The sequence below is a fragment of the Rhinatrema bivittatum genome, chromosome 4 (genome assembly GCF_901001135.1).
Source record: "Rhinatrema bivittatum chromosome 4, aRhiBiv1.1, whole genome shotgun sequence".
In the NCBI taxonomy this organism is placed as follows: domain Eukaryota; kingdom Metazoa; phylum Chordata; class Amphibia; order Gymnophiona; family Rhinatrematidae; genus Rhinatrema; species Rhinatrema bivittatum.
In genome coordinates this window covers 162,852,332-162,864,930 of record NC_042618.1, presented here as the reverse complement: position 1 = coordinate 162,864,930, position 12,599 = coordinate 162,852,332, and the positions used below count along the sequence as shown (strand labels likewise).

The following is a 12,599-nucleotide window of genomic DNA, read 5'->3' as shown; positions in this document are numbered from 1 at the left end:
CCTTCAACCATTTAACCTTTCGGATTCAGTTTCTCGTGTCCTGATCGCTTCACGAAAGCCTTCCACAAGAAAATCTTATTCAATCAAATGGAAAAGGTATACATCATGGTGCACTTCTCAGTCCCTTGATCCCCTTTCCTGTCCAATTTCCAAATTCTTGGACTATCTCTGGCTTTTATCAGAATCAGGTCTAAAGACCTCTTCCATTAGAATGCATGTCAGTGCGGTAGCCGCCTTCCATAAAGGTATCGGGGGTGTCCCTATTTCAGTACAACCCCTTGTAACACGCTTTCTTAAAGACTTGCTCCATTTGAAGCCACCTTTACGTCCTCCGGCCCTATCTTGGGACCTTAATCTGGTTCTTGGTCGCCTTATGAAACCACCTTTCGAACCTCTTCACTCCTGTGACCTAAAATATCTCACATGGAAAGTGTTATTCCTTTTGGCTATCACTTCAGCTCGCAGGGTTAGTGAACTACAGGCCCTAGTTACCTATCCGCCTTACACTAAACTCCTGCAGGACCGGGCAGTACTCCGCACTCACCCTAAATTCTTAACCTAAGGTAGTTTCGGAGTTTCATATTAATCAATCCATCATTCTACCTATCTTCTTTCCCAGGCCCCACTCCAACTCCGGGGAACAGACTCTGCATACCCTTGACTGTAAACGGGCTCTAGCATTTTATCTAGACCGTACAGTTGCCCACAGGAAGAGCACTCAATTATTCGTCTCTTTCCATCCTAACAAGTTAGGGCAACCTGTGGGTAAGCAGGCTCTTTCCTCCTGGTTGGCGGACTGCATCTCCTTCTGCTATCAGCAAGCTGGCATTCCTTTCCAAGACCGTGTTAAAGCGCACACTGTGAGGGCCATGGCAACTTCAGTAGCACACCTTCGATCGGTGCCGCTTCCTGACATCTGCAAGGCTGCCACCTGGAGTTCCCTCCATACATTTGCAGCCCATTATTGCCTGGACAAAGCTGGAAGACAGGATTCCATTTTCGGCCAATCTGTCTTGCGTAACCTTTTTCCAGCATAAGGTACCAACACCCTTCCACCTTCCCGGTAGGGTGCGGATGCCCTCTACCAAATTACACCCCAGTTGTTGTGCCTGTTGCACGCCGTTGGGTACATTTGGTACACGATAGGACATCCTCAGCTCGGTACTCACCCATTTGTGAGGACAACCATCCTGCTTGTCCTGTGAGAAAGCAAATGTTGCTTACCTGATGTAACAGGTATTCTCACAGGACAGCAGGATGTTAGTCCTCACAAACCCGCCCACCACCCCGCGATGTTGGGTTCGTTTTTTTATTATGTTATTTTTCGGCACTGCCTGTAGCTTTGAAACAAGACTGAAGGGAGACCCCTGCTGGCTGCAGGGTTAGTGCCGTGCTGGGCATGCCCAGTAGGGGCCAGTCAAAGTTCCTGAAACTTTGACAGAAGTTTTCCGTGGTTGGGCTCCATCCTCGATGTCACCCGTTTGTGAGGACTAACATCCTGCTGTCCTGTGAGAACACCTGTTACATCAGGTAAGCAACATTTGCTTTACTGTCCTTATCCTTTATCCTCACCTCCTGCCCAGAGAGGGCCTAAAAATGTGGAGGCTCCTGAAGTGAAGGTATTTCTTCCTCCCTCAGGTGAGCACAGTCCTTTTGGAGATTGTAGGGAATTGGCTCCGAAGTGAAAGTCCTAAGCTTTCCTGTGCAAGAGTATTATCACCTCCCTTTTCCTGCTAGTTATTGCTCTTTCTCTGCAGCCCAGCATCTTTCTAGCTTTAGCTACTGTCTTGTCACATTACTTCACTATGTTCAGATCACCAGACACAATTGACCCAAGATCCCTCTTGGTCTGTGCACATTAGTCTTTTGCCCTCCATCACATACAGCTGTTTTGCATTACTGCACCTCAGATGCATGAGTCTGCTCTTCTTGGCATTGAATCCCAGCTGCCAAATCTTTGGTAACTCTTTGTTTTCTTAAATCACTTTTCATTCTCTCTACTCCTTCAGGCATGTCCACTCTGTTGCAGATCTTAGTATCATCTGCAAAAAGGCTAATTTTTCCTTCTAACCCCTTTGCAGTGTCACTCTCACAAAGATATTTAACAGAACTGGTTTCTTTGAGGTGCTCCACTTAACACGGTTCTCTTGGGAACTTGAGTTTGTGTGTGTATGAACACTTATGCTAAACTATATCCTTAATGTATGTGACACAATTAGCGTATCTACAGATTATCAGATTTTAAATATAGAAAAAGTTTTATTATTCTCCATACAAAATTTGAAAAATCTTTACAAAAGTATCACTTACATACTACTTCATTATATCAGAACATATAAAGGGAAAAAAATAAAAAGGAAAAACCAATGCATTCACAAGTGTTCTAGCAACATAGTATCTACATCACAAACATCCAAATAGTCTTGAAGAAACAGTTTCTAATATCCTGCTTGTTCACGATGTAACATTTACATGTAAGATTCAGTTTGAGACACTGCTATCAAACAGTAGGCTACTCAGATTTGAAAATGTCTTAACAATAAGACCTGCTTCGGTGCTTCTAATGGGCTATTTCCTAACATGAAGCCAGATGGATTTAGGACTAGTGGGTTATGTGCTCCTCTGCTAGCAGATGGAGACAGTCAGATTTCAAAGCTGATGTCACCCTAGATATACCCCTGCAGTGACCTCAGCCATTCAGTATCTCTCCGTCTCCTAGTTGATGTGGATTATGTCTCCTTTGGGAACACAGTACTCTTTAGATGAGGAAAATTTACCTTTAAATTTCTACTTTTAAATTGGAGACGATTGAGCCCTGCTCTCCTGCGGTGATACCTAAGGGTCCCTCCCCCAGTTGAGAATTCCAGGGGTGATCCGGGTAACTATAGACCAGTGAGCCTGACTTCAGTGCCGGGAAAAATAGTGGAAACTATTCTCAAGGTCAAAATCGTAGAGCATATAGAAATACATGGATTAATGGAACACAGTCAACATGGATTTACTTAAGGGAAGTTTTGCCTAACAAATCTGCTTCATTTTTTTGAAGGGGTTAATAAACATGTGGATAAAGGTGAACCGGTAGATGTAGTGTATTTGGATTTTCAGAAGGCATTTGACAAAGTCCCTCATGAGATGCTTCTACGAAAACTAAAAAGTCATGGGATAGGAGGAGATGTCGTTTCGTTGATTACAAACTGGTTAAAAGACAGGAAACAGAGAGTAGGATTAAATGGTCAATTTTCTCAGTGGAAAAGGGTAAACAGTGGAGTGCGTCAGGGATTGTGCTTGGACCGGTGCTTTTCAATATATATATATATGAGATCTGGAAAGGAATATGACAAGTGAGGTTATCAAATTTGCGGATGATACAAAATTATTTAGAGTAGTTAAATCACATGCGGACTGTGATAAATTACAGGAGGACCTTGCAAGACTGGAAGATTGGGCATCCAAATGGCAGATGAAATTTAATGTGGACAAGTGCAAGGTGTTGCACATAGGGAAAAATAGCCCTTGCTGTAGTTACACGATGTTAGGTTCCATTTTAGGAGCTACCATCCAGGAAAAAGATCTAGGCATCATAGTGAATAATTCTTTAAAATTGTCGGCTCAGTGTGCTGCAGCATTCAAAAAAGCAAACAGAATGTTAGGAATTTTATTTATTTATTTATTTAACAGTTTTTTATACCGACCTTCATAGTAAATTTACCATATCAGATCGGTTTACAATTTAACAAAGGGAAAAACAAGAGTAACAAATTCACGTAAACGAAAGATAACAATAAGTAGGAGTAAGTCAAAAAGTTACAATCAACAAGGGGAGAGAACTTGGAAGCTTGCAACAAGCTGGAAGGAAGATAGGCCGGTAAAATAATATTACCATAGAGTGTACAAGTTAAAACTTAAGGACGGTGTTTTAACCTTAATGTCTCTGAGTCCATTTATTTTTTCTTTGAGAAATGGAGTGCCAGACCGAGTAGGAATGAAGGCCAACTATTGAATGTCTGGTTTAGGGAAGGCTTGTTGAAAGAGCCAGGTCTTAAGACCTTTTCTGAAAGTTAAAAGGCATGGCTCCAGTCTGAGGTTTGATGGGATACTGTTCCAGATCGATGGGCCAGCTATCGAAAAGGCTCTGTCTTTGGTCGTAGCGAGGCGTGAGGCTTTAGTGGGGGGAACATTCAGAGTGCCTTTGTAAATGTCTCTAGTTGGTCTGATAGAAGAGTAGAGTTTGAGAGGTATTTCCAGGTCAAGTTGAAGTTGATCATGGATAGTTTTATGGATTAAGGTGATTGATTTGTATAGAATTCTGTAATTTACTGGTAACCAATGTAGGTTCCTGAGAATTGGTGATATGTGATCGTGGCGGCTGGTACTGGTTAACAATCTTGCTGCCGCATTTTGAATCATCTGCAGCGGTTTAGTAGAAGATTTGGGGGAGTCCTAGTAGAAGGGCACTGCAGTAGTCTATTTTGGCGAACAGTAACGCTTGGAGGACTGTCCTGAAGTCGTGGAAGAATAAGAGAGGTTTAAGTCATTTTAGGACCTGTAATCTGTAAAAGCAATCTTTCGTTGTTGTATTGACCATTTTCCTGAGGTTTAGTCGGTTGTCTAGAATCACCCCAAGATCTCTAACCTGCTTACATGTGATGTGAGCGTTGAATGGTGTTGGTTGGTGGATATTGTTATCATTTGAGGAGATGAGGAGAAGCTCTGTCTTAGAAGCGTTAAGGACCAAGTTTAAGCTGTTGAGTAGACTGGTGATGGAAAGTAGGCAGTTATTCCAATGGGTGAGCGCTTTTGATATTGATTCTGTTATGGGGATTAGAATCTGTACGTCGTCTGCGTACAGATAATGAATTAGATTGAGATCTGTTAACATTTGGCAGAGGGGGAGGAGGTATATGTTGAAGAGGGTAGGGGATAAAGAAGATCCTTGTGGTACGCCAAGATTCGATTTTGTTAGGGGAGACTCTTTATTATTGATTTTGACTTTGTAAGTCCTATTACTGAGGAAGGACTTGAACCAGTTGTACGCAGATCCCGAGATGCCCGATATCTGCTAGGCGATCCAATAGGATGGTGTGATTGACGGTGTCGAAAGCCGCCGAAATGTCTAACAAGACTAGTAAAAAGGAATGACCTTTATCTAACCCCATAATAATATGGTCTGTTAGTGAGATGAGGAGGGTTTCCGTTGTTGCGTGATTTACGGAAACCATATTGCGAAGGGTGTAAGATCTTGTGGTCTTCCAGGTAGTCAGAAAAGCTGTGTGTTTACCAGTTTCTTCCGTAAGTTTAGCGACGAAAAGGAGGGTTAGAGATGGGTCTGAAATTTGCTTGGTACATTAGGGGTCTAAATTGTGTTTCTTGAGGAGGGGCTTGAGTGAAGCGGTTTTTTAGGATGTCTGGGTAGCTTAGGAAGGGACTGGTTAATAAAACAGAAAATGTCATAATGCCTCTATATCGCTCCATGGTGAGACCGCACCTTGAATTCTGTATACAATTCTGGTCGCTGCATCTCAAAAAAGATCTAGTTGCGAAGGAGAAGGTACAGAGAAGGGCAACCAAATGATAAAGGGGATGGAACAGCTCCCCTAAGAGGAAAAGCTGAAGAGGTTAGGGGCTGTTCAACTTGGAGAAGAGACAGCTGGGGATATGATAGATGTCTTTAAAGATCATGAGAGGCCTTGAACAAGTAGATGTAACGCGGTTATTTACACTTTCAAATAATAGAAGGACTAGGGGGCATTCCATGAAGTTAGCAAGTAGCACATTTAAGACTAATCGGAGAAAATTATTTTTCACTCAACGCACAATAAAGCTCTGGAATTTGTTGCCAGAGGATGTGGTTAGTGCAGTTAGTGTAGCTGGGTTCAAAAAAGGTTTGGATAAGTTCTTGGAGGAGAAGTCCATTAACTGCTATTAATCAAGTTTACTTAGGGAATAGCCACTGCTATTAATTGCATCAGTAGCATGGGATCTTCTTAGTGTTTAGGTAATTGCCAGGTTCTTGTGGCCTGATATGGCCTCTGTTGGAAACAGGATGCTGGGCTTGATAGACCCTTGGTCTGACCCAGCATGGGCTATTTCTTATGTTTTTAAGTGGCATAGACATTCTAAATGGTGTCTACAAAATGTTTTTGACCCCCTTCTCATTTCAGCATCTTCTACAATATTTTCTTCACCTTTTCAAATGTAGGTCTTGCCACATCTTCCATATGAGTGCCATAGCAGCATACCATGATTCAGTAGACAGCTACCAATATCTGCACATCTGCTAATATTTTGTTTCAGTGAAGCAGACTTCTAGAGGCTCAAATGGAGGTTTTTATCAACTAGGAGAACTATATTGAGATCCTGTGGTACAGGAGATTTTTGAACCGGGGCTTTGGCATACTACAAAAGAGGAACACAGCCCTGTTATCAAACCAATCGTATCCTAAGGTCAGACACTCCTGGGAATTGTGGTTGCAAAGCAGACTTCATCTAATTGGTTGGCTGTGTACATTCTACACTGCTACCACTTAGCAGGGCTACAACTCAAGACACTGTTAAAGCTCATCAAGTTAGAGCTGTGGCCTCTAGTGCTCATTTCATGAAGTTCCCATTGAGGACATCTGCAAAACTGCAACTTGGACTTGTACCTTTACATCCCACTACTGTCTGGATAGCTTCTAAAGGACCGACAGGAAATTTGAACAGCCAATTTTGGCGGAACCTGTTTTTGCTGTAGCCCATGCTCCCGGTGGAGACCAGGTTGCTGACTAAGTAAACACTGCCGCAACAGCTTGGACTCCCCATATGTAAAAGCTAATTCAGCCTGCTTATCAATAGAAAAAGCAAGTTTGCTCACCGTAAATGGGTGGTTTCCTTAATAGCAGGATGAGGTAGCCATGGAATACCACCTGCCTCCTTGGAGAGTTGACTGCAAAGCTAGATTAGCTGTGGTAGCTGACTGAAGAAGCTCATGAGGTGGGAATTCCTGTACAATGCTTAGTAGAGCTCAATGCCTCTATTGTCCTGGAGGGATGGGTCATTTGGTGCCCCCGGATGACATCACCCACATGCAATGGCTAATTCAATCTTTCTGCAGTATTTATGAATTTTGAAGGAGCAGCTGTATAATTGGGCTTGAGATCCATGTTGTATAACGTCATCAGCAGGCTCCTATAGCACCAAAGTAACATTGAAAAGCAGGTTTATGGAGAAGAGTTTCCTCAGAAAAGCAATAGGTATAACACAGGCCATATCTAGCTACAATCACAAAAACTGCCTACCTAGCCTGTGAAGATCAAGTTTGCTTCATTTACTACAGGCTCATGAACATAATAAAGTAAAATATTACCTCAAATGTCTTTGTCAAGCTCAGAATGTGCCAGGCATTAACATCTTTGCAATATATATATATTTTTTGAACAGCTTTTAAATGGCAAAATGGACCCTTAAGCGCTTAAACCCAGTCTTCGATATTCTTTGGAAAAATGGTTCCTGTGTTGTGAATTAGGCCTGCTGCTGGCTGTGCTCTTTATATTACCTTGCACAGGGAATATGTAAATGTAACCCAGCTATCATGACAGTGATTTTATCTCCAGCCTAATTGGATGTCTCTAAAAAGGAAAAGTAATAGCTTTACAATTATTTTGCTTATCTGGTCAGGTCTCCATTCCGTAATCTGATCACTGAGACCTCTGTTAAGTTACTGCTGCTGCTCCCATGGCCACGCCTCTATTGCTGCACTACTTAAGATGCCACTCTGAGTTACCAATGTTCTGACTGACGCAAATAGTATCTGTCTTGTCTTTTCTTTTACACTTCAGCAGGTACACTCTTTGTACACATTTATGTTGGGATTCTGGATAGTCCCTCAAAGACTGTCATCCTGACATGCTGGCACAAACAGGGCCCCCAACACACAAGGTAGGCAAATGTGCCAAAGGCTCACCACAAGACAATTTTTAATGGTGTTGTCGGCCTTACCTGAACTTCTCCTTACTACACAAAAAATGTACAAGAGCCCAGACCTATCAAAATTTTGGAGGGGAAGTGCTGATCCTGCAGGAAGGCAGGGGAGCCCAGGGGATTATGCGGCCATGTTGTCTCAGGCTGACTAGTACCCCCCCCCCCTCCCAGTTTATAGTAAACATGGGTTAGGAATGCACTGAACACAAAGTTATGGCTCTAGCTTCTGTTCTGAATTAGATGCTATTCAGGTGCATTTCTCATTTGTCTTTTCGGCCTCGCTGATTTGTATATACCTGCTATGACCAATCTCGTCCTGTTACTGTTGCCAACATGAGGTGCCAAAAATAGTATTTTTGGATCTGGGATTTGGACACCTTGTCAGCTCTTAGATGGATCCTGCCTATGTCATCTGCAGTCCAGGGATGATGGCTCTGCTTGGTGTATTCCAGGACTTGTAGATTGTTTACCTTCTTTTCTTGTGTGCTTTTTTTTTTCTGCAGGTGTGCAAGGAGATTGTTTCTGGTTTGAAGTACTGTCAGTATACTTTCAGGCAAGGGGTAAAACGTAAGTTATTTCCTTTTTTTTTTTTTTTTTTTTTTTGTGATCAAGGACTTTATATTTGGCACTGTTGCTGCAGGCTTTCTGCACAGGATACAGGGTCAGGTGAACTATTTATTGGTTGGTTGTGTAGGGTTGACCCGACCAGACAGGTTCTGAGTTTTCATCTCCTGAATACAAAATTTTCTTTTTTTTGTTCTCCCTTCAGTTGATAAGACAGTATACAATGGTTTGGCAGCTATGGGCCTCGTGAGGAAGAATATAATTTTCTAACCACACCAGAGGAGGCACCCAAGGGCCTTATGAGCCGCGGGCACCTACTGCATCAAATCAGAATTCACAGATGACGACCAAGATTGTTCACCTATCATGGGCATGGAACCTAAAAATCTGCAAGGACTGGAAGAATTAGCTGTATTAAAGCTCACAGGAAATAAGTGTGCAAGAGAGATTTAGTTAAATCATGGCATCTATAGAATCTCCCCATACCAGTGCTGCTGATTTCTCTTCCCTTCAGTTATTGGGTTTTTTTCATACCTTGATCTTTTCTCCAACCATTTAAAAAAAAAAAAGAAAAAACATTCAACTTTAGGAAAAAAAATTGAAATGGTAGTTGTTAGGTTTGCCATGTAACATTGACTGGCTGTTTCCAATCTGTCCTTGTGCCATCTCGTCTTGGTGTTTTGTTTTTGTTTGTTGTTTTTTATTTGTTCCTGAGAAAAGAATGTGATGCTCCTATTTCCTGTGGTCCTGTACTCCTGATGACATGGAAGTTATGGGCAGGCCATGGGGTAATTTTCTTGTGGCTCTACGACTTGTTCGTTTGGGAATTGCCTGTCTCACGGCTTAAGACAGGGACTGAATATTGGGAAGATTTTTGTTGTGGGTATTGCCACAGTATTTTTGTAACTAGCTGCAATCTTCTCAGTGCCCTTCAAGCCCCGGAAAGTTTTGGAGTTCTGCATGTCTCTTCACACAGTGTTCCCATAAGGCTTCTCGGATCTTCCAAGGAATAGAGCAGGAGTTTGGACTCTTTCTTTTGATTCATTAGCAGAGTTTCTTGTAACCCTGTTGCCTTAAGAATGTGTTATTCATATATTCATGGGAGGAGAATTATTAATAAAATGGAAGTGTTGCATATTTTTTAAAAATGAACATAATGTTTCCCAACACTGCTGATGTGTGGTGGCCTTGCTCACTTAGGGTGATACCAGCCTTTCATTCCCAGATAATTCAATTCACTTCATGCCATTGGTAAAAAAAAAAAAAAGAGGCAACTTCAGCTTATCTTCTTTTCCACTGGCTCACTCTCATTTTAGATGTTTGCTATAAAGGATATGGGTAACTGGAATGGGAGAAGAAAGTAATTTAGGTTTATATAAAGGAGTCAGTACAATGGATTATCCTTAACGTGCTTGTAATAAATTCTTGAGGGACTAGGGGTCTTGTTCACATAGTGACTGCTTGAGGCTTGGTTCAGTTAGTACAGTCTGATCTTTTTCAAACTTCTGTCATGAATATATTTGGGAATATAAAGCAGATATTCATCACTGAAGAAATGAACACGTACGGCAGTGCCTCAAGAAGCCCCCAATGTCTCAGAATTTAGTAAACAATATTTATAGCTTCTAATATTTTTCAGTTTTCTTCATTATCTGGTTTGTATGAAATTGGAAGTTATTTTCTATGTTTTTGCTTGTCATATCTTCTGCTATGGTAACAGCAGGGAGAGAAAATCCTGAGAGACTCTTATGCCAAAAAAATATACATTCTCTTCTCCCCCCCCCCCCCCCCCCCCCCCCCCCCCCCCCCCCCCCCCCCCCCCCCCCCCCCCCCCACACCCCAATGAAGTGTTTGCAAATAGTAGCAAAACACAACTTTATTGCCGTCTCTCCTAGTGCCCTTCAGATTGCTTGGAGTGTAATCAATATGATAAGGGGAAAGTGATAACCAAGGTTTTCCTCAGTCACAATAGGTATTTGGAAAAGTGGAGCACTGGAAGCCTAATCTTCTGCCTGTTCTTGTGTCTGACCTGGCTATATTTATTGTCTTGGTTAGAATGCTGGGTCCAGTCATTATTTTTCTTTTTGTTGTTTTTGTTTGTGGGGGATAAAGACTCAACAGCATGCTGTTGGCTTCCAGGAACCCCCACACCTAGGCAACAGAAACCAGCTTCCAATAATGTTTACTCTGGTACTTGATGAGATCCTATCTCCTGTATTTCCTTTCCCATTATTCCGGTTCATCAACCAGTATTCCAGTGAGGCTGGATTGATAATTTCAGGATTGTAATAGTTTCACCTGGGACCAAGTGTATATGGAAGAGGGGGAGTTTGTATCTGTCTCCTTCCCACTTGCTTCTTGGTTTGTCTAACCCTTTTCTGGCCAAATTAACTGATTTTGTAATTGTCATTTGCTTTTACAGTAATGAATAAAATATACAGGTAATGAATAAAATATGATTGACTATATTCTGATGGTGCAATTTCTTCCTTTCTGTGTAATGCAAGCTAAATGGTGAACTCAAATCTAAGTACACTTTCTCTGTGATATATTTAGCTTTTTCTGAGATATCATGAGGAAAGAGAGATGTGTGGCTTCCAGATGTAACAGTTGCTGAAAGGCTAACATTGTACTTAACCACTATGCTGGTTCTGTAGTCCTGGATGCTACACTTTATTCACCATTAATATAATCTTATACCAATGGGAAACCATCTTGTGACTGCTAGAATTCAACAGCAAGAGACCATGAGAGGGTAAAAGGGCTGTTTTCAGTTTGTGAAAAATTGTGAACTAATGACTTCTGTCCTTGCCTCTTCATAAAGTTGGAAAAGCTGCTTATGCCACTGTTGGGACAGGCCTGGTGCTTCAGAATTGATTGACCATGGCAGCGTATGAGGCTTGGATGGCATGTTTTTTTAGATTTAACTAAAAAGCAGCTAGAGTGCAGGATTTCTGCCTTTCCCTCAGACTCAAATAATGAATTTATTGCAGACTGGCCTTTTCTAGTCTGAAAATAAACCCATGGAAATTTCTTGGTGAAGTCAATACATAGTCATGCTATTGCTTCCTGCTTCCTAACTTACATTAAGCTTGATTCACCCAATATGAGGCAGGAAATAAGTCGGCAAATAGCTATTCGGGAAGGCTGTTGAATTAAGAATTAAAATTTATTCACAGCTTGAGTAGAGGCTGTAAGGGAGGCAGAATAGCAACAAATTGGGAGACATGTATAATGAAGCATTTGGAATCTACCTAGCTGCAAGTTACAAAATACATTATCTGTCTCATAATATGCAGAATACACATCCTGTTTGTAATACAAACTTGCTTGTATGGATGAGGTTGGCCTCTTCTAGGAAAAGGTGGGAAAAGCATGCCAAGCACATATAGGACATGACAGTATGAACTAAGAGCAAGAAGCCCAAAATGTCTGCTTATGCATCTTTGCAACAAATATTCACTCTGACTCCTTACGAATGAATGGGAAGAGCTCCAGCACTCACACTAGGGGGAAAAAAGTATTGGAAAGTAAACAAATTTTTGAGTATATGCTGCAGTCTTTTACAAGCAAACATCTGCAAAGCCCATCTCTGCTATCACTGTATTTCAGGGCTTCTCAAACATGTCCTGGGAATCCCCACAGCCAGTTGAGTATTCAGGATATCCACAATGACTGTGTATAAAAAAACATTTAGCATTTTCCTAGCGTGTAGCAGATGGACTCAGGACCAATGGTTATAGTAAGCTCCTGATAGCAGTTGGAGACTGAGTCAGATTTCACTCTGACGTCAGCACTACATATACCCGTGCAGGAAGCTCTGCTCTTCTGTATTTCTCCATCTCCATAGCAGTTTGGGACTCTACACACACTTGCACAGCGTTAGAAAATTCCAAAGCAAAGAATAAATAATCTTACCTCTACAGACGAGCCCCGCTCTCCTGTGGTGATACCTAAGGGTCCCTCCCCCAGTTGAGAATTCGTGAGGTGATTTCCGAGATCCCTCAGAGGTAAGCCTCGGTCCGGTAGCCGGTTCCTGGCATGCACTTAGTCTCCAGGAACGGGAGTGGCTGAGA

General features: G+C 41.9%; 1 protein-coding gene across 1 annotated transcript in view; it reads left to right on the top strand.

The window, feature by feature from the left end:
* Positions 1-10,991, top strand: part of ARHGDIA (Rho GDP dissociation inhibitor alpha) — a 66,193-nt gene extending 55,202 nt beyond the window's left edge. Inside the window, 5 exon segments of the mRNA XM_029599066.1 lie at positions 8,463-8,526; positions 8,729-8,745; positions 8,748-8,831; positions 8,833-8,871; positions 8,873-10,991. Coding sequence (XP_029454926.1) covers positions 8,463-8,526; positions 8,729-8,745; positions 8,748-8,831; positions 8,833-8,871; positions 8,873-8,932 — 264 coding nt within the window. The 3' untranslated portion in view covers positions 8,933-10,991.
* Positions 10,992-12,599: the final 1,608 nt, after the last annotated feature.